General features: G+C 43.6%; 2 protein-coding genes across 2 annotated transcripts in view; both read left to right on the plus strand.

Annotated features, from left to right (window-relative positions):
• Positions 1 to 32: 32 nt before the first annotated feature.
• On the plus strand, positions 33 to 4,745 carry tmem30aa (transmembrane protein 30Aa). Its single transcript, XM_084481632.1, has 7 exons — positions 33 to 494; positions 579 to 698; positions 1,183 to 1,290; positions 1,418 to 1,505; positions 1,736 to 1,876; positions 2,412 to 2,618; positions 3,591 to 4,745. The coding sequence occupies exons 1-7, from the start codon at positions 246 to 248 to the stop codon at positions 3,782 to 3,784; spliced, it is 1,107 nt and encodes a 368-aa protein (XP_084337758.1). The 5' UTR covers positions 33 to 245; the 3' UTR covers positions 3,785 to 4,745.
• A 945-nt stretch (positions 4,746 to 5,690) lies between these two features.
• Positions 5,691 to 22,200, plus strand: part of col12a1a (collagen, type XII, alpha 1a) — a 62,887-nt gene continuing 46,377 nt past the window's right edge. Inside the window, exons 1-14 of the mRNA XM_084482318.1 lie at positions 5,691 to 5,808; positions 6,617 to 6,722; positions 10,335 to 10,451; positions 10,564 to 10,707; positions 11,153 to 11,206; positions 12,875 to 13,138; positions 13,853 to 14,017; positions 14,295 to 14,468; positions 15,160 to 15,450; positions 15,577 to 16,179; positions 16,524 to 16,802; positions 16,913 to 17,188; positions 17,436 to 17,708; positions 21,736 to 22,005. Coding sequence (XP_084338444.1) covers positions 6,653 to 6,722; positions 10,335 to 10,451; positions 10,564 to 10,707; positions 11,153 to 11,206; positions 12,875 to 13,138; positions 13,853 to 14,017; positions 14,295 to 14,468; positions 15,160 to 15,450; positions 15,577 to 16,179; positions 16,524 to 16,802; positions 16,913 to 17,188; positions 17,436 to 17,708; positions 21,736 to 22,005 — 2,980 coding nt within the window. The 5' untranslated portion in view covers positions 5,691 to 5,808; positions 6,617 to 6,652. The remainder of the gene's footprint in view (positions 5,809 to 6,616; positions 6,723 to 10,334; positions 10,452 to 10,563; positions 10,708 to 11,152; positions 11,207 to 12,874; positions 13,139 to 13,852; positions 14,018 to 14,294; positions 14,469 to 15,159; positions 15,451 to 15,576; positions 16,180 to 16,523; positions 16,803 to 16,912; positions 17,189 to 17,435; positions 17,709 to 21,735; positions 22,006 to 22,200) is intronic.

Consider the following 22,200-nt stretch of genomic DNA (forward strand, 5'->3'; position numbering starts at 1 on the left):
GTATCAACAGGCCATTGGTCAAGATACTTCCTACCTCTCGTCTTCCCTTTCTCAGAGCAGCTTACTTAAAATCAACACAACACAGGACTATACGAAATCGTGGGTCCAATTCTCACGTTTACTTTTTATACGGTTTTCTCTGTAGCGTTTTCGCATTCAACGTTGCTGTTCCGACTCGGGACGTCGGATATAACATATCCGAAACTAAACTGTATTACTGTATTGTTTGGTGAGCGATCGCTGCCATGATGGCGTCAGGCTACAACGCCAAGGAGGAGGACGGACATCACTCGGGCGCTCCGGGCAATGGTGGAGCCGGAGCTGTCAAGAGCAAAAAGCCGGACAACACGGCGTTCAAGCAGCAGAGGCTACCTGCGTGGCAGCCCATCCTGACGGCTGGCACCGTGCTGCCCGCTTTCTTTGTCATCGGCCTCATCTTCATCCCCATTGGCATCGGCTTGTTCGTGACTTCGAATAACATCAAGGAGTTCGAGGTGATGATGGGCTCATGTCCCTGGGCAGTAAAACAATGTTTTGTTTTGGAAAACTAGTTCATACTGTCTGTGTATTGTTTTCAGATTGATTACACGGGTATCGACGCGTCCAGTCCATGCTACAACTGCGCTCAGAACTACAGCTGGAACAGCACGAGTTCCTGCACCTGTTCGGTGCCTTTCACCCTGGACCAACCCTTTGAGGTATAACTGTTAACTTGCTGTGCTTTCAAACCGTCTAAATTTGTGGATGCATATTTAATTATGTTTAATAGTAGGGGCTCCGGTTGTCAGCTCTTAAATTAACCTTGGCTTTGAAATGGTCACTTAAGGCTTGCCTCAGACCTTGATTATTCCCGTAATGTCTACAGCAGACTGTTATGATAATCGATTGATCCGGTTTTAGACCATGCCATTAGTGGGTTCTTGCCTCCCCTCACGCGGGGCACTGCTGACAATGCTACCTTTCTAGTTTCCTGTTGAGAGGAGCCGACCTTTACCTTGCAAAACCACAGTCTGAAACAGGATCTTGTGTGTACTTTGCTTCGTGGTGTTTGATTCCAATATTATGTAGAAGTAGTTTGTCTTCATCTGAATTAGAAAACTAGGTGTGTCATTGTCCTCGTTTGAGTTAAAAACGGACATTTGTTCAGTCACATTGACTCATTTCACATATCCTCCCCTGCAGAGCAATGTCTTCATGTACTACGGCCTATCCAACTTCTATCAAAATCACAGACGCTACGTCAAATCCAGAGACGACAGCCAGCTGAACGGTGATCTGACATCATTAAAGGTATGCGAGTCGAAGGGGCCTTGAACATTAATATGATGTGACCGTTGACATATTTGCCACATTTCAAGCAATGCATGAAACGGATCTTCTTTTCGCTACGTCTTTGACATCAACCTCCATTTTGCAGAGCCCGAGCAAGGAATGTGATCCGTACCGCATGAGCGACGGCCTTCCTATTGCTCCATGTGGCGCCATCGCCAACAGCCTCTTCAATGGTAAGTCATTTTGATAGTGAACAGACGTCCCTGCCCCTTTGTGCCTGTTCTTTCCAGTAAACCATTTCAATTGCATTGTCAGTTGAATCCTGAGTGAAATCGCATATCTTGAGTGCACTTTGAGGATCAAGTGATTAGTTTATCGGTTTGTGGCCGCGGCTGTTTTTGTATTTTAAGGGGTACCATATTGACGTTCTTTATTTGGCTCTACATCCTTGTCGTGTCCGCAGACACTCTAGAGCTGTACTACCTGAGCAACGGTACCAGGACTGCCGTTGCTCTGATGAAGAAGGGCATCGCCTGGTGGACCGACAAGCACGTCAAGTTCAGGAACCCGGGTGGAAATGACAATCTCACCGTTGCCTTCCAAGGTCAATTACTTATTAATCTCTCAAGAATATCATTTTTTTTTTTCGTTTTTTCTGCTGAACCCATTGCTTCCATATGACTTAAGTCTATTTAGATGATGGACAGCAAGATCTTTAGAACATAAGATATCCATAACCTATTACAGAGGGATGTATCTACAACTATGCCAAATCACAGTCTTGGAAAGAATCAAGATTGGAATTTTGTACTGAACGACCACTGTAATGTGAGTGTACGGTAATGGGTCACTGTCTGGGCCACGTGAGTCTACGCTGATTGGTCACCAGCTTAGCTATGTAGCCATGAGGGGAAATAGATTCTAACCCCATCAAATCAGCTTAAAGAATTAAAAGGAAATCGTTAAACTGAAATTATGTGGGGTTGCTATGGATTTGGTGGAATGTAATTTTAATGGTGCTTAAAGTACACATTGAAAACCCTGATAACCTCATTAGAAGTCAATTGCTATTATATTTTACTATCATTATTTCTGTCCATCAATTTAACACTTTTCTGATATCTCCCCCACCTCCTCAGGCACATCAAAGCCAGTGAACTGGAGGACGCCCGTGTTCGAGTTGGACCCCAGCGACCCCGAGAACAACGGCTTCATCAACGAGGACTTCATTGTGTGGATGCGCACGGCCGCCCTGCCCACCTTCCGCAAGCTGTACCGCATCATCCAGAAGAAGGCAGACGCCCCGACACTGGCCAGTGGCAGATACGTCCTGGAAGTCTCCTACAGTATCCTTTTGGTTCCCACTGATGTGGTATATAGTGCTAGATCTTTCAATGCTATTATTGTTTGTTTTTTTTTCAAAGAAAAACCAAATTCCTTTGTTTGAATAAGTCCCCGGCTACCATCAAAATGTAAGAAATTACATATATTATTAGTACTAGTAATATTACTAGAATACTAGTAATATTCTCAGTACTAGACACTTTCTATTAATTTAGGAACAGCATATTGCTCTTCGGGCTTTCGCTATTGCCACTCACAACAGTCAGAGTTGAGGAGCCAGAATGTTTGATTGACTTGTCACCTGTTGCTAACCTGAAACTTAATCTTTGCTTCGGCTATCGCTTGGGTTTTTCTGAGTTTAGTCCACCAAATTTCAACCAAAGTGACTCATTTAGTTTTAAGTTGCTCATTTAGGCGAATTTAAAATGCCTCTGGGTAGATCTAGAACCAATCAGGACGGCGTAAAATGTGACACATCAGGGGCCTCCATCTTGGTTGTTTATTAAAATGCCTCATCAATGCTCTCATGTAGCACTCCTCTTTACAGTCTGCATAACAAACCCGCCCAAAATTTGATTAGAATGGTTGTGATTGACCTGACCCGGGCCAGGTCTACTGCAAATCTGTAGGGCCAGAATCTTATGTAGGGGCAAATAAAACCTGAACTATCAGATTCTTCTGATTCATTTAGTGACCCCTGCTGATCTTGACATGTTACGATTTTACGCAAACCTACTGAACTAGTTGAACCAGAAAACATAGCAGGCAGGACTAGGCAAGCATCCATGTGCAGTTCCTATTTTAGCAGCGTGTATAGCATCAGGGGGAGTTGCATAACATGGGCCTGTGAAGCTCTCTAACCAAATAAACGGAGGCTATAGAAACACAATGGACAATAGCAAATGGGAAGCCCATGCTTCATTTTTTTTTAAGCTCGAAGCAAAACAAGACAAACCCTTTAACCGCATTATCAGATTACCCCGTGCGCAGCTTCGACGGTCGTAAGCGCGTGATCCTGAGCACCATCTCGTGGATGGGTGGCAAGAACCCCTTCCTGGGCATCGCCTACATCACGGTGGGCTCGGTCTGCTTCTTCCTGGCAGTGGTGCTGCTCATCATCCACCACAAGTACGACAACCGCAGCAGCAGCGCTGACATTCCCAACTGAGGCGCTTCCTGTGCGACGCTCCTCCGCCGGGCGCCCACGCTCCGCATGCCTTGGCCGCCTTCACCGGCCGCGTTCCCGATCCGAGGAAGAAAATCAGGGCTGTTTGCACGGGTCTTGTTAACTGCCTGTGTCAGTGTGTGTATGTGTGTGTGTGTGTGTGTTTGTATCTGTCATTTTCCTAAGGTGATCCCATGCCTGCAAGAAACAAAGAAAGCATAGCCGATGTCTATATGAGCATAACGATGTCCAAGGGTTATTCGCCAAGGTTAAGCCCTGTCTGTATCTTCGGCTTTTTTTAACAGTGATGGTTTTTAGTCGTAAAGAATTTGTGTTTCACGTCTTTTTTGTCGTTGTATACTGTAATGCGTCCTGCTGATGAATGTACATTTTTGCCACTAGCTGTTTTCAGATGGTCTTTGGGGTGAGGCGGTATGCTCATTTGCAAATATCTTGAAGCAGTAGTGTGTCAATTATTATAATCTTTTTGAAATATTTGGCTATACACCAAAATTGACATTAATTTACTCATCCTATTCTAGAGAGAGCCCAACCTTACTTGTATTGAATCTTTTTATTAGAAGTCATGCAAAACGTAGATCTTCATGAATAAAATACACTATGAGTATACACGTCTGTACAGTGTTATTAAACTGGTAGGCTATTGGGTAACATTCTGCCGACCACAGCACAAAATATATATTTTAGGTATTATTATTTTTCTTGCATTCTTCAAAGACGAGTAAATGACGCACTTTAAAAGTGTCACATATTTTGCTTTGCTGATTCTTCAAAACTGTGTGCTATTTGATAATTGATAAAAAATAGCACAGTCATTTTATTTAACCAGAGCCATTTTGTTTAGTTTCTAGTTTTTAGGTTGTATACCAAGGACCAAGGATATCTTTAAATGTATATGTATATATATGGTTTCTTGTGTTGCAATAAAAAAACTGTTGACAAATATCTTGGTGTCATTTCACAAAAATATTAGTATCTGTATATATACAGGCAGGCTTGACGAGGAAGTATGTTTTTTTTTTTTTTTTAATTGTCAACATTTGGGGTTATTATATATCAGTTGGACAGCTGTTGAGAATAAACCAGAAAGTATGTCTTTGGGAACTGATAATTGTTAGGTATTCAGAGTATTTGTAGATACCTCTTGTTTTCTTAGTTTCTACAGGTTTATATCACAACTGTCTGGCTGTTGAGAGGCAAGTATCCGTGTGAGCACTAGAGGGCACCAAATGACTACATTACAATATTCTGGAGAGCCCTGGGACAGCAAGACTTCTATTGAAATGATGACACTCGTGTCTTCTTTAACACATCGTATTCAAACGGTGTGTACGTTAGGCCTATATGTCTCATTAGTAACACACTTAACTAGTCATAAAAACATCACTCGAAATCTCCATGAAAAGTATATGATAAAATGTTTACATTTCTTAAATAATTATATATTTATATTGTAGCCTATATATATATATATTTTTAAATTCGACATTGACTTTTATTCAATTGAACCGTTCGGCCTATAAACCAAAGATACGCATTTAGGCATTCCTGCGCCTAAATAGCTAGGCTACACTACAACCCAAGTGGATTGTGGGTCAATTTCAGCCTACATGAAGGGAAACAGTAGGCTACCATCATGTGTTGGACAATAATGCCGTTTTTTCCCCCTACTTTTTCCTTATTAAGGAATGCATTTTGTTGAGAAAGTGGGGATAGGAGGGCACTAACAGTCACCACCAACAGTTTCCCCTTCTTACGCATGGTAAAGATGGTAAAAATGGGAGTTGGGAACTGCCCCCCCTATTAAGTAGCCAATTGTGGAAAGATTCTTCCCACTTGGAAAGAGCCTATTCCACCCTGGACATCTGCTGGCTGAGCTTCCAGTAGCCAGAGAGGAGAGACAAGCTTCCACCGGCAGCTCCTGAAATCTCTCAGTTTCCAGAGGGGGAGTCTTCAAGGAGGCTGCACTGAAAGTTGGTCGCTGCATTTTTTTGGAGTCGTTTTAGGTGAGTAATGGGACTTTATGATGAATTACAATTTTTACCCGCAATGTGTATGACTTATTAATATGTGATTTGATGGACCTATAGACAGTTTATTATTAGCCTATTTATTTTTTTTAAGTGCGTGGGTCTCAATGTTCATATTTTCTTTTAGATGAAAATGTATTTAGTGATGCTCTTCGCGTTGTGTTGGTTAAAGGTCCTATGTGGGCCAGGTTTTTTATTAAAACTGTTTTGGGATTGTTTAGCTGTTCGTTTTTGACTTAACCAATAGTTGGGTAGTCTAATTGACTTGACAGCTGAGTCCCTAGCTGCGTTTTACAGAGGTCAGACATCACTCAGTGACGACGTCGAAATTAATCAGAATTATAAGAACAAAAATACATTTCAGACGGAACTAATCGCTCTTTTGGATGAAATACATTATCGCCTTTTTCTGTTATTTTTAACCGCTTCAGAGCAAAGTGAATGAACTGCATTGTGCGTAACTATGCGCTAGGCGGGGCGCACAATCAACTTATAAAATGGCATATGGGCAAAAATTCCGTTTGTAATGAAAAAGTTAGTAAATTCAATGGTGACTAGCAGATACATATTTAAATACGTCTCACATGGGAATATATGAAAAATATTTATTTTCTACTGAAATTGCACTTAAACAATGTGAGTCACCCCCCCCCCAAAAAAAAAAAAAAAAAAATCCAGGTTTAGTACAGGTTGATGAAATCTAATATAAAATGTACTGATCAGTGACTTTGCCCACTCAGTTCACATTAAAAAAAACAATTATGAATGGTCCCTTGGTCCCTAGGCTGATTCATGCACTGCTGACCCAAAAAGGCTAACCATGAAGATAGGGCTATCACTAGCCGCGGCTGCCTTTGTGGCAGTCCTTCTCTCCTCCGTAGAAGCCCAAGGTAAATTCAACTACCACAACCTCCTCCTTTCCTCTTATTGCATCACATACACACTCTCTCTCTCTCTCCCTCTCTCTCTCCTTCTCTCCCTCTCCCGCTCTCACTCCCTGTTATCGATTGGTTGCTGGCAGTTAGAGGGTTATTGAGCAAGCAATCACACGAGAGAAAGGCCAAAACTGTGTGGATACGTTGAATAAAGTTATTTCAAGGTGTATGTGTATGCTCATTTTTCTTTGTCTTTATGAATTCTCATGTGTCTTTTAGTAAATGTACAGATGTTTGTCATTTTGTACTGACTAATTATGTCTTAGGCTTGTCTACTGATCCCTCAATGTCTAAATTACAGGATGTGATTATGTTAGTTCGTAATCTCCAGCTCCAGCTTTTTGGGGACAGATTTGAGAAATTATCTGTTCAATTTGAACAATTTTTTAAATTGTATGTACAAACCCTAGCAGGTTTGAAACTGTGACGGTTTATCCCTGGTTTTAGAATTGTAATTTTATTACCATTATGTGTGCACTTAGTTATTTTATTGCAATGAAATGCAATTTGTGCAAGTAGCACAATGCAAGCTAAAGACGCTAAAAATAAGTAATCCTCGCATCTCCGAAACAATTTTAAATTCTTAATAGCTAGCCTTTGTTTTTCATTCTTTTTTTTCCATTGACAACTCAAACTGGAAAAGATAGAGTGGAAATCTCCAGATTGTATTTATTTTTTCACCGCTGAACAGCGCCTCAGCAGGCTTAAATCACTCGCATGCCTTCTCCCATATATCTTCCCTCTAACAGAATGGAAAGATGTAATATGAGAATCGCAAATTAATCCACAGACAGCTCAAAGACAAAGAGCCTTTCTCAGGCCTCATTTTGCGGGCTTTTGCGAAAACGCTGAGTTGCAATTCATATGGAAAGTTAATATGCAGTAATGTTTAATGTCAGCACATGTTGTGGAATTACTTTGGCATCTGTTCTGCCTCTCTGGGAGAGTCAATGCTCTTTCCTCCTCCTCCTCCTCCTGCTCCACCTCCTCTTTTCTGCCTCCACTGTTGGCAGCAGTTCAGACCAGGATGGCTGGCTGGTTGGCTGGATAGATGGATGGAGACAGAGGACTGTTAACAGAACAGTAGCCAGACTCTGGCCTGTGGGGGCCAGGGAAGGACGGTTCCCTGGCCCCCGCACTAGTGGTTGATGTGATGGTCTCCCATATTCATGACAAACCCACCGACCATGATTTTTCGCTTTTTCTCGAAAATAGCAATTTTTTCTCACCCTAGATTGAACTCTAGATGAGTTCCTATAAACCCTTTCCAAAATGATCATAATCTTTATTTATGTCAAATGTTACGTAAAATTTAAAAAAATCCAATTGTGTTATTAGGGATTCGACCCTAGACATACGTTATTATTCACAACCACACATTACACAAACACATCCAACGAGACACATTCACTCTGTTTCGAGAACACGTCCAACCGTGCTTGGTGTGTTGAAGATAAGAACTGGAAGAGATTTGGAAGCCGACTTGAGTGGATGCTGCAGGTTGGTGCTCTTCCCATCCAAGCGCCTCTAGTTCCCAGCGAGCACGGGGTCCCGTTTTTTGTCATCTGCCTGTGCACTCAGTTTGTCCCGAGCTATGGCTTCCGCCTCCAAACTTATTATTTTACAATGATATTCTTGCGTCCCATGGACCACATTCTTCATGGACCACAACTCGACGACTTGCATGCTGTTTATATTTCTCTACTTGGCTTTTTAGGATTCTGTCTCATGCATGGATACTTACTGCACTATGACATCATCTGCATCAGGACTGATGATTATGTGTAGCTAAGTTAACTATTTATATATATGTAGCCCTTTACCTCAGTTAAGAGTATTTTTTGTAACATTTTATAACCTGCAAAACAAACTAGGCTACTTCGGTATCATGGTCTACTCAAGAACCATTTTGAAGTAAACTTGACTAATGGAATTGCGCTCAACAGCAGATTTGTACCTTGTTATATTCTCTGAGCATGTTTTCATTTTTCTATAGTGATATATGAACTTGCATAAAATTCAACAAAAAAATGAGCTGTAGCTAGGGTTACTAGATCCTGGGACTAAGATATGTAATAACAATAAGTTCGAGAGAATGCCTTCACGGCCTCTATAACACAATATGTCAGTGAATATCTATACATCAATGAAGAGTTTTAACCCAAAACGTAATATATGAACTACTGGATTTTAAAAGAAGATTGATTTGAATTTAGTTCACATAATTAAAGCACATCATATATTGGCTTTATATATTTACTAGCAAAACAATATCCAAATCCTTTATATTCATATATTTAACAAGTATGCAGAAGCATGAAGGCAATACTACATTTTGGATTTTGACTCTTCAAATAGAACTGACACTATTGTGCACTTTTAACACACGCTATTATTATCCTTGTTAGTTTTCCTTGTTAGTTTTCCATCTGTTTTCCTCAACTCCTCGCCTAACAGAGTTTCACGCCATGCGAGCTGCATGGAAGAATATCATTTTAAAATATAGTTTGCCATCTGTCTCTGTGGTGTCCCCCAACTGTACATGGAAACTATAATCCGGTCAGTTGAAAGTTGTTGTGCACCAAGCAACTTTCTCATCTACATCATGCATGACTCTGTGAGATGTCTGTGATCCAATCAGCTTTGTGTGGACACTTGTGTTACTTTTGTCATGTGTCTTTTTTTATGTACAAGCAGATTCGTTTTTTTTATTATTTTATTAGTAACCTTTATCGCCTGACGCTTACTCACAAAAAAGAAAGTACACAAGTCTCTTGAGACAAATTGTGTATTCTTTTGCGAGGTTTGCAATGGATGTGTGCCAATGACTTGTGTAAAGAGTTTTTGCTTTGGTAATACAGCATAATTACCTCACACCTTTAACCAATGTATGTTGTATATACTCTGTATATACAACATAACGTTCAATTCTGTCCGTCTGCTCTTCAAGGACTTTACCTGGCAACTTGATTCCATTGTATAATCAGTACCTTCAGAATGAAACAACTGTTGTAAATGTTATGTATTACTGTGGTCCACTTGTCATTACGAGAGCTGTGTTTTCCTTTTTGGAATTGGGGTGGGGTGGGTGGGTAGGGGTGGGCGGTTAAGGCATGCGTTGTAATGAGTGCACTCAGCATGTGTGGAATGGTTCACCCAGTGTTTGCATTTGGAAAGACTTTGTTTGAAATCGTGTGCACATGTACTGTGTTCCGGTGCTTTGAGTTGCCAGCCGTCTCGGTTTTCGCAACTCAAACAAATGCCATTTAATTGTTCCGAAATGGCTTCACACTCACTCTCTGTTGTTTTCGTTGTTGTTTTTGTTGTTATGTGTTTATGATTTGCCATCTTTGCAAAATGAATGTCTGTCTGTCCTTCCCCAACAATAAACATCTCCACTTCAGTCCCTGAAGTGTTTGTTGTTGGGCTTCATGTGAATGCCTAGATTAGAAATCACAGTGTGTTCAACTATTGTCATTTAAACATCACATTTCAACATTACAATTATAGAGTGATATGGTGTTTGTTGTGGTTTAACATTTTCCTTTTTTGTGCTGTTATTTGCAGTGGAGCCCCCCTCAGATCTAAAATTTAAAATTCTAAATGAGAACACAGTGCAAATGTCTTGGACAAGCCCATTGTCCAGTATAACGGGCTACAGATTACAAGTTATATCAAATACAGGTTGGTATGGCACCCATCCCCACTACACCACCTCTCAGATTCCGTTCTTAGAGTATTGACAAGTTTCATTCTATGTTTAATGTTTAATTTTTAATTTCCCTCCCCCCCCTAGATGAACCAAGTAGAGACTATAGTCTGCCCTATACGTCTACTCAGACTTCCATCACCGATCTGACGCCTGACGTGGACTACTCTGTGTCCATTAACTCCTACCATGGCTCAGAGGAGAGTATCAACATATTTGGACAACTCACCAGTAAGTTCCAATCGATCATCTTTCAGTAGTTGTGGTGAAGGACAAATGTTAACTATCTTATTTCAAATACTTTCACAGCATGTTCCCCCCCCCCCCATTTCTTTAGATTTTATCCAACACAGTAAACTATTCTATTTACCTTAACGATAATACATCTAGATGTTTCAATTATGTGTATTACTCTGTTTAAAAAACTTTACCTTGAAGTAACAGAAAACACGGAGTAAGCCAATATAAATCACATCTCTGTATTGAGACACCCCATTGTTTATATCTTAACGGAGAGCAATGTGTGTTAGTGATTACGGAGTCCCATCCACAGGCTTCTTTAACACCTTGGGCTCCGAGCTCTTTTTTCCTTTCCACTGGGAAGGAATACAAAGCAAAAGGTTCCATGCTGACACAGGGATGATGTCTCACTGTGTTCATTTCTCCTGTGTTTCAGTCCAGTCCAGTAACACGAGCGGACGGGTCAAGAAGCCACAGACAGATGCAATCAGTGAGTATATTTTTACGGTTCTGCCGGCTCAAATTCTCAACTGGGCATGTCTTCTCCCCCCTCCCCCCCCCCCCTGCTCCCCCAATTTATTTTCTCCCTTTCTCCTTTCCTTCCATCGGACTTCAATAATACGTCTTCCACCGGTTTAATTCTGGTGCTTAACGATCTCCATTGCACACAACGTGCTGGGTTGTCCCCGGGAAGCAGGCAAAGGGTGGGGTGTGGATGGGGTGGTGGTGGTAGCGGTGGGGGCGGGGGTTGCTGCAGACAGTGGCTGGGGGAACACATGCATTCACTCCCTGTAATTGAAACCAGTCAGTACATAAAAACAACGCAGCATAGGAAGGCCTGGGAGCTAAAAGACAGTAGGGTTCTGTTATTAGAGCGAGCGGTGGGTACAGCGGGACCTCTGCCCCCGTCGCCCCATGCTGCGTTGATGACCTCATTTTATTTTGACCCTTAAAATGTGGAGGACGAGGGGGGTGGGGGAGGGGGTGTTGGTTGTTATGGACGTGGAAAGGTGTGGAAAGGATTACAGTGGTTGATGGGAAATCGTTTTGTTTTCTTTTGTGTTTTCCTACGGAGATTCCAGTCTCTGGTAGGCAGAAGTCAAACTGGTTCGCATTTTTCCGAAGCGTGTGAGTTCTTTCTTTGACTGGAAATGGGTCCCTCTGGGTTGTGATGATCCAAGAAGCTTATTTCTGGGATTAGGATGATGTAGCCTCCTTCACAACCGCCCCGATTGTTTCCTATCTTCTTTGTTCCTTAAGCTTTTGACCTAGCGGAGGAATTTGGAAGAGGTTGTCCTTGTCTTTTTCAAGTGAGGATAACAAGAAGTCAGGAACAGAATTCAGGCACGATGAGACCGTGGGGGGACTGGACGTTTTAAGTCCAGATGTTGATACCGGCCAATTACTTTAATAGAGCTATGTCCAATGTTCCAGGGAATTTTCATTGTATTTTTTTTTAATCTTCTGGCTTTAAAGCGTGAAACTCGGGAGTGTTGCCGCTGAAAGCATTTACTCTTTGTTTGGTCTACGAAGCCAGAGATATTTCTCTCCAGTGGAATGACTCCACCAGCCCACCGTTTGGCACGGCACGTCTTGGGTTAATATTCCCTTTGATGTGAGAACGGAGGGTATGAGTCATCCAACTATCTGTCACGGGTTCGATTTTTATTTAGACTGCAGAGTAAATGTGTTTAAGACCATTTTTTTTTCTTTTCCCTCCCCATGAGACCATTTTGTGCTCCTGCCATACCTTGGCAAAGTCTATCACTCAAGACTGGTGGCACATTGTTGGCTTGCAACAAGCCACACCAAATGGTTTGGACAGGGGATCCAAACCTTTTTCGAGCCGGACTAAAGGAACCCTGTCTGATCTTGTTGACCTTGTTTTCCATGCGCCCTTATCTAACATGTCAAAAGGCTGCCGAAATGTAATTAGGTTTACTCTCTTATGATGTAGCGTACATCTAACTCAAAGATAGCAGAGGATAAGCTGTGCTTTATTAATCCCAGATGGTTAACAGTTGGGTGGGCGAAACGTTTTGGGAAGCAGTACAGAACAATTATGAGAATGACCACAAGATATATCATTTAATTGAGGGTTAGGGTTCCAAAAAACATACAAATATGCGTAATATATTCAACTTCCTGCCGTCTCCAGAGTGCTCTGTCAGCGCCCTCACCGACCTGGTGTTCCTGGTGGACGGCTCGTGGAGCGTGGGCCGGGAAAACTTCAAGCACATCCGCAGCTTCATCGGCGCCATGGCGGGCGCCTTTGAAATCGGCACGGACAAGACCCGAGTGGGCATCGTCCAGTACAGCTCCGACACCCGCACCGAGTTCCCCCTCACCCGCTACACCCGGAGGGGAGACCTTCTGAACGCCATCAGCACACTGCCCTACAAGGGAGGAAACACCATGACAGGTGGGCCACCGGGTTGCATGGTGTGGGTTAGTCACTGGCCATGCCAAGTGTGTACCACATCGTATGGTTAGAGATGGTTATATAGTATGGCAAACTGTGGTTATATTGAATGGTGAGTCATTGGTTCTATAGTCTGGTTAAAGATGGTTATATAGTATGGTTAGATATGGTTAAGTTAAGCTAAGTTGTGGTTATATAGTATGGTAAGTCATTGGTTATGTTGTATGGTTAGATATGGTTACTTAGTATGATACGTTGTGGTAATAGAGTAAAGGGTAAGTCATTGGTTATATAGCATGGCAAGTCATGGTTATATAGAATGGTAAGTCATTGATTATGTTGTATGGTTAGACATGGTTAGATAGTATGGTATGGCGTGGTTATATAGTAAAGTGTAAGTCATTGGTTTTATAGTATGGTAAGATATGGTCATATAATATGGGCAGGTCATTGGTTGAATGGGTCTAAAGTTTAGACCCATTCATTGAATTCTAGCTCTTAATGGAAGTTACAGTTCAGACAGCATGTCTGCTGCATTTACAGTTCACTTTAAGCCAATTTGCTCATAGGAGTGTCAGAACGTTCAACATTTCCACATTTTGAGGGACAGCACTGACGATCCTCCTAGACTTGGCTAGCACACCATTTTCTTTTCCCCATTTAAATATATTTGAAATATCATTATCGCTAATTCAATATGCTTTCTGTTTCAAGGTGATGCCATTGAGTACCTACTGAACAACACCTTCACTGAGGCCGCCGGTGCCAGGAAATCTTTCCCCAAGGTAGCCATGATCATCACCGATGGAAAATCACAGGACCCGGTGGAGGAGCATGCGAAACGACTCAGGAACATTGGCGTGGAAATATTTGTTCTAGGTATTTTTTTTACTTAAGTGTTTTGCCGAATGCCGTTCTTCCATGTGAAATGTCTCTTTGTTTCCTGGAAATGACTTGATGTCAAACAGAGTTTTGGTTGCAAGATAAATAATTGTTTTAGATATATATATCGCGCTCTAATCCTGATAATATAAAAAAACAGAAATGATCCATCCAGACAACACGCATTTACAAAACTGTAAATGTGACTGTAAACTGTAAACTGTGACTTATTAGTGTGTATGTATATGAATGGATTTCTGATCCGTCCTTCCAGGCATCAAAGGAGCGGATGAGGATGAGCTCAAGGAAATGGGATCCACTCCTCACAGCAAACACGTCTACAATGTCCCCAACTTTGACTTGATCCAAGAGGTGCAGAAGAAGATCATCATGGAAGTGTGTGCTGGCGTTGATGACCAGCTCAATTCTCTGGTTAGCGGAGAGGAAAGTAAGTTGAATAGTTATCCGACACAGTCAGGTCCACACTCCCTGTTATATCTCATGGAGTATTTATGCATTAAATGTGCTGTAGGTTTTACTTCGAGAGTTGTATCCACCTTATTCCATTATTCATAGTGGCCCGCCGGTTTACCATTTCCTGTCGAGTGCTGTTTACAAAGCGGCTAGCACATTTGCACCGCTAGCGCATATCTTGAAGGCTACGGCAATAGTTTAAAAAGTTTATATTACTTTATATTACATATTACATTAAGGTCAAAATGGCAAATGGAGCCTGAACTCATCCTCTTACTTAAATACTACCAGCTACCTATTCTCCCTTCTAACCGGAAATGGGAAACTGGACTGGTCGTCATGGCGACGCGCATTGTTTAGCCTGGAATAAGGTGGATAGAAAGAGAGAACAGAGCGGGAAAAAGCAAGACTTTGAAAGTTAAACCACCCCAAACAGATGGATTCTACATAGATTCTGAAACAGATATTCTCATAGCTCATTTCAGTCATTAATAGCTGAAACAAATTGTACTAAAATAACAGCTCTCAGCACCATTAAAATATAAATCAAAAAATAAGTATGGAGGGTAAAGCTGAAATAAAACATTTGACACACCTCAAATAACACCTACCATTACCAACCATAACCGTTTACCATTCCACCATTTTTCCTGCCTGTCCTTCAGTGGTGGAGCCGGCCTCTAACCTGCAGGTGACAGAGATCGCCTCAAAGTCGATGAGGATCACCTGGGACTTGTCCGTAGGCGACGTCTCCGGCTACAAACTCACCCTCACCCCCATGCTGCCCGGCATGAAACGCCAGGAGCTGTACACGGGAGCCACGCAGTCCAGCATCAACGTCCGCGACCTTTCTCCAGAGACCGAGTACGAGATCAGCCTGTACGCTCTCAAAGGTCTGGTCCCCAGCGAGGCCGTCATGGCCATGGAGAAGACCCAGCCCGTCAAGGTGTCCACAGGTGAGGATGCAGGGTTTTTCAGTGTTCTCTGCTCACTCCTTTTATGTTATTTGTGTCTCAGATCCACGTCTGTATCTGCCGTAGAAGGTCCCTAAATAACCAAGGTTTTCATGTGTCCCTCTGCAGAATGCTCACTGGGAGTGGATGTCCAGGCTGACGTGGTCATCTTGGTCGACGGCTCTTACAGTATCGGATTAAAAAACTTTGCCAAGGTCCGCGCTTTCCTCGAGGTGCTGGTCAACTCCTTTGACGTGGGCGCCAACAAGGTCCAGCTCAGCTTGGTCCAGTACAGCCGTGACCCGCACACAGAGTTTGCCCTCAACACCCACCACGACATCAACGCCGTGGTCAAAGCCGTGCGCGCCTTCCCCTACCGCGGAGGCTCCACCAACACAGGCAAAGCCATGACCTACGTCAGGGAGAAGATCTTCGTCACCAGCCGCGGCGCGCGTCAGAACGTCCCTCGCGTCATGGTGCTGATCACGGACGGGAAGTCTTCGGACTCCTTCAAGGACCCGGCGACCAAGCTGAGGAACACCGACGTGGAGATCTTTGCCGTGGGTGTCAAGGACGCCGTCAGATCCGAGCTGGAGGCCATTGCCAATCCCCCGTCGGCCTCTCATGTCTTTGAGGTGGAGGACTTTGATGCCTTCCAGAGGATCTCCAAGGAGCTCACTCAGTCCATTTGCCTGAGGATTGAGCAAGAGTTGCTCAACATCAAGAAAAGGAGTAAGTAGCGTTACTTTGTTTATCAAACCACATGTTTTTATGGATGTCACAACACCACCTAAGAAAATGTAGGCCACCAAAACCAAAAATGAGTGTAAAGGTGGGATGACTTTACCACTTAAAGTCACTTAGTAGTGAGGCCTGTATCCATTCCAACAACTAAGAAATAATAATAAGAAAATGAAAAATGAGTAATGAGATGACATCACTTTCAGAAATATGTGAAACAGGTGTAGTAATAGAAGGCAATAGAACAGAACGACCCTGGCATGAATAAAAACCCATAATGACAACCAGCCATAGTACCTTACCAATAACCGCTCATGTTTATTACTTGCTCCCAGGTCTTCTCCCACCCCGGGACTTGGTGTTCTCCGAGGTGACTTCCAGAAGCTTCCGTACTTCCTGGACAGCCACCACCACCAGCGCCTTGTCCTACCTGGTGCGCTTCCGCAAGGCTGAAGACAACACCGGGAACTACATCTCCTTGGCGGTGCCCGCCGACACAACGACCGCTGTCCTGCCCCACCTTTTCCCGCTCACCACCTACGAGGTCAACGTCTTTGCGCAGTACGATAAGGGAGACAGTTTCCCGTTGACGGGTGAAGAGACCACTCTAGAAGGTAATGGATTGTCTTTGTGTATTTATCTACCAGAGCTCAATCGTAATAACATCCAGCCAATGCTGGCTCAAGCAACAGTTCTGAGAAGTTCCGTCTTGTTTATTTCGCAGAACAAGGAACCGTGCGTGACCTAGAGGTGACAGAAGAGACGACGGATAGCTTCAGGGTGTCGTGGCAGGCGGCGCCGGGTTCGGTGATCCGGTACCACCTGACTTATGTTCCCCGGAGCGGGGCGGGGGAGCTGTTGCAGACGATGACAAGTGGACCCGAAACCACCATCGTCCTCCAGGAGCTGTTCCCCATCACGACCTACCGAGTGTCTGTGTCTGCTGAGTATTCCACTGGTACCGGGGAGGTGAAGCAGGTGGACGGAACCACCAAGGAAGGTGAGGCCCCCCACACGCTCTGAAGATTCATCTTCATAGTTTCTTCTACAATGTGCCTGTGTTGAGATCATCGGCTCGAGCGAATAAATCGACAGGTTAATATATAAAATATTTTGTTTTTGTGTGATTTTCATCCTGGAATTTATTGTAACAGCATTCAATTTGGCTGATATACAACCCAGTCCAACTGTCTTTTACTAGTCTTGAATGCTTGTCTGATCCACCATTTTCTATTTGTTACCTTCAGTGCGTGGATCGCCACGGGACCTTCGTGTCTTCGACGAGACCATATCCACAATGAAACTGTCATGGCAGGCCGCCCCGGGAAATGTCCTCCAATACCGAATCACTTATAAAGCTGCAGACGGAGGCGAATTGATGGAGACGATCGTCATGGGAGACACCACAGAGGCTTTGCTCACAAACCTCCAACCGACCACAGAGTATGAGCTCTTTGTGACCGCCAACTACGCTTCTGGTCCAGGCGAGCCTCTTCTGGGCACAGGCACTACGTTGGAAGGTACGTGAGGATGTCACATTAACTCACGTCAAGCCTTTTTTTTGGTTGCATAGCATGAATGACCGAGCAATCAGTATTGGAGAGCAGAAAACTGAGTGGAGCCTTTGTTTCGACTGCCAAAGGGCCTCGAAGGTTGTCACGTTTGTGTGCGTTGAGTGGTTTCTGAGACTGACTGGGTTTGTGATTGCGTCTCGATCTTGGATTTCACTCGTTGCCTTGCAAATGTTTGATCATGAGGCATGGTGGAAAATGGCTTGATGTCGGCCTGTTGCGTGAAATCTTGATATGTAAAAAAACAAAACAAGTGTGTGATAAATCTCTGGAGCATATGTCCAATCGAGAAACCGATGAGCTTTCAGTCTCAATGGTCGGTTAAGCATATGAGCTGAGTTTGGGGGGAAACAGTTCTTTATGTAATTCCTCTGGCACAGACAAAACACTGGTAGGTACTGCTTTGCTGCCAAAGAAGCCAGTGCTGAGGAAATGGGTGTGGGGAAGCTTGTAAACTTAAAAAAAAGAGGCTCTGGAATGGTTTGGAGCAGACATGCAGTGCCACATGCCTGGCTAGTTTAAAACTTAACTTTAATACTTATTCATCTTGGCTTTGCTATAGGCAAAATGGGAATTGCTATCCATTGGTTTATACAACATATTTTCCTACAACCTCTAGATGAGCATTAACAACATCTGTTTCAGCGTAGACGACATCTGTGTTGTGGTCACTTAAGGATGCAAGTCAGTCAACAGGATGTTTTGCTGTGCCAAACTGAATGACACATCTTGCGTGACAACTTGATGATAGGTGGTGGAGTCCTCGCTCTAGCTAGATAGTTATGGCTAGATAGGCTAGATAGTTAGGCTCTAGGGCTGTTGTTCAGATGGTGGCTGTGGCATGAAAAGCCTGTGAGCTTTGGTTTGGATCAATGATCAATTGGTTGAAAAGAGAGATGCATCTTTGTTGGTTAGTAGTTTGCCAGAAACGATTGCCAGAAGAAATTGCACCAAATTGCGAAATAATTGTCCTGATAACAGATAATGTCATCCAAACCAATGAATTTTGAACATAGGATAGGCCTTTGGCTTAAAGTCCCAAGCTTTATTCAAAGCTGTCACCATTTGCAGGGTGGAACCAAAGCAAAGCCAGTGCTGTTGCTTCTCATTACATGCCTGGGATGTGATGTAGTGGTGGCTGAACTCGATTTCTCTGCAGAAAGCTATCTCATCCCTCCAACTCACCAAACTATTTCATTCTTCAGAATATGATCAATAGTGGAGTCCTTGTTTCCTAATGTCACGCCCTTATATCCTTGGCAGGCCCAAGGGTCACTGGTGGCAGTCAATTCTGGATGTTTCAGGGGTCCAAGTTATTGGTTGAAAAGGGGGCTTGTGTGTGTAATTCTGCCCTTCAAATTCATTACATTGCGTTCCATCTTTTGTCCCTTTAATAGCCAAAGGTGTTGTCTGTGGCAAAACACAGTTTCCACAGTTTGAATCCATCCTTGGTGATACACCCTCATAGGAAATACTAAAGCTGCTCTCTGTGCTCCGTGACAAAGCACTTTGTCTAGACCAGCTTCCAAAGCCCTTGACGTCACCACACCTCACCACACACACACTGATCTCATTGTTTATGACTGCCACTATGAGACCCGCCATGAAGGTGAACATTTGACTGGCTGGGGAAAATATCTTCCACACAATAAACCCAATTGTGCCAGCAAAATTGGACAGTGTTCAAAATGGAGGCGAAAAGTGGGAGATTATTTATTACATCCTGTTCAGTTGCATTGGATGATGGGAATCCTCTACCAAGGGGCTGAATATTAAGTTTATATATGTTTACCTCGTCATGCTAAGATGGGGATGTTGGTGAAATAACCAATTAAATAGAGCATTTTTTAAGCCCCAGTGCTGAAATGGCACACGGAGCACACTGTCCAGGAGGTCAGGGGCCTTTTACAAGATTGAAGGAATGAAATAAGACTTTTACTGAAGATGGATTCAAGGTGCAAATGAATCATGAAAAATAAAAAATGAATATCGAATGGACATTCCCAGACAGTCAGTGAGTCAGTTATTTTATAAAGTTTGTGTTTGTTAAATCCGTTTTGTTATTTTTTTGTTTGGCATATGGCCACTTTTCCACAACTGCAGATCATTATGTTTTAAGACATCTCGGTGGTGGATGTGAGGGGCAAGTCAACACATGGATCTTCCTTTGCGGTGTGTGTGTGTGTGTGTGTGTGTGTGTGTGTGTGTGTATGTGTGTGGTATGAGGGAATCAGGGGGGTGAGGCATGGAGTCGAATGTTTTGATCTGGTCTCGTCAACAGCACTTATTTAAGAACAGGCTTCCCCTCAGAGGGTGTGGATGCTGGGCCCGACCACAGTGAAATATATACTTGATAAGGAGACGCTTCAATGCCGCTCTCGTTTTATTAACCTAACAACAGGTGTGGATGACAGTAATAGCTGCTATGGAAATCCTGCTGCTTAAGAAGACTTTGTGGCGAATGTCATTAAGATGCCAGTGCTTGCTGTGTGTGTGTATGTGTGTGTGTGTGTGTGTGTGTGTGTTTTTCTGTGTGTGTGTGTGTGTGTGTGTGTGTGCGCATCGGATTACCCTTTTGGCTTGTAGACTGTAAACGATGACTTTTTTGTCGTGGATGTTTGTCAGTTGAGTCTCAAGGGTTGGCAGGTCTGACTGTGGCGCATGTGTTTTGTTAGACTGCGCTGCTTTACTCCTTGGCAGGAGCTCTTGGCAGAGCCCCACCGACTAAGCCCTTGTCTGTAGAAGTGATTTCCCCGTGATCCCTGTGCATTTACCTCAAACGCAGCTGTCGAATCAACCTGTATCACAAGTTTTCCTGTGAAATCGATCCTTATTGGAGAGGGTGTGCTCTGGACTTATGTATTAGCTCTTATTTATCAATAATCTTGATTGGTCCACAGTTCTTTATTTTATGTAGAAAGCACACAGCTTGGCAGGATCAATTTGGATGCTGCTATCATTGCAATTTGTATTTATATCAGTTTTTCCATCTCAAATTGATAACAGATTGGCAATAGCATGAGACCAATCAAAAAATTCCAATTGAAATTAGCATGTGACCAAAATACCTTGCCTGATCCCAGTCTGACTTAATTTATGTTGTGGAATGTTGAGGATGTGTTGTTGAGGAATGTTTGTGTGGTTATTGGATCAATTCATTTCTTAATTTAAAACCACCTAACTGCTGCACACACAGACTTATGGTATTTAAGTGTTAGCATTGGGGGACTATGGGTTGTGAATGGGGTGAAAGCTGTGTAGTTGGCAGGGGTAGCAGAGTGCAGTGATTCTGTATGGATGGTGAAAGAAACAGAGATGCGGCTCAGCCCAGCAGGGTGCTGGCCACTCACCACCAAACACCACAGCGAACCCTCCCCTCCCGTTCACACTGTGCCGGAAGGTCCTCCTGTAGCCCCTCGGGAATCAAAAGTGTACAGAGAGGGAAAAGGGGAAGAGGTTAACATCTGTACAAAAAAAAAACCAGTGCTTTTTAAGATCACATTTCATCTGTTTCAATGGAAAATGAAAGGCGCTGAGGCTGTGTGATTTGTGATTAGTTTTGCAGAGATCCTTCCAGGATTCTCTGATTGTGAGTTCAAACGCACCCTGAAGGGTTCAGGCGGGGACCGACACAGGACTGTTTTTGGTTTTATCACTTGTTGTTGCCTGTTGATGTTGTCCATTCTGTGTCTAGTCCACTTCCTTTAGCCCTTTATGTATCTGCGTAGAACCCCAAACCGCACGGACTAAAGGAAATTATGAGCTGGATTCTCCATAAACGTGTTTTTTTTGGGGGGGTGTTTGGACCTTACGCTGATATACCAGTCCAACTAATGTGCAATGGAGCAAGACAACCACGAGATGATTTGTATTGTTGTTGCATCCATCCCAACACAGCTGAGATTGTCATTTTCTTTCTCCTTGTCTGAACCTCTCATACACCAACGCCGGTCTTATGGTCCTGTTTGCTCCACAGAACTGGGCTCGCCTAAAGACCTGGTCACCAGCGACGTCACCGACACCAGCTTCGCCGTGCACTGGACCGCCGCACCGGGCAACGTGCGCCAGTACCGGCTCCGGTGGAAGTCCATGTACAGCGAGGAGACGGGCGAGAAGACGGTGGGCGGGGACACCACAGACACCGTTCTGGAGGGTCTCACCCCGGAGACACTCTACCAGGTCTCGGTGTTTGCGGTCTACGGTCACGGAGAGGGAGAGCCTCTGGTGGGGGAGGAGACCACAGATGGTAAGCCGCTCAAGAAGTGCCTGAAATGCCTCTAGCAGACCCTTGACTTTGGGAGCCCCCCCCTCTCTCTCTCTCTCTCTCTCTCTCTCTCTCTCGCTCTCTCTCTCTCTCTTTCAACTCCTGCCTCCCCCTGGAACTCCTTCTGCTTCTGCTCTGTCCTCACGCTCGTTTGTTTGAAATATAGTGTACTTTCTT

This window comes from Micromesistius poutassou (assembly GCF_964030765.1).
Source record: "Micromesistius poutassou genome assembly, chromosome: 17".
NCBI classification, from domain to species: domain Eukaryota; kingdom Metazoa; phylum Chordata; class Actinopteri; order Gadiformes; family Gadidae; genus Micromesistius; species Micromesistius poutassou.

What these genes read in the sequence shown, in the direction of transcription:
- tmem30aa (XM_084481632.1), top strand. Translation starts at nt 246, where the DNA reads ATGATGGCGTCAGGCTACAACGCCAAGGAGGAGGACGGACATCACTCG. An exon ending in GTGATCTGACATCATTAAAG is followed by an intron (nt 1,291 to 1,417) that starts GTATGCGAGTCG and finishes TCCATTTTGCAG; the next exon opens with AGCCCGAGCAAGGAATGTGA. An exon ending in TCTCACCGTTGCCTTCCAAG is followed by an intron (nt 1,877 to 2,411) that starts GTCAATTACTTA and finishes CCACCTCCTCAG; the next exon opens with GCACATCAAAGCCAGTGAAC.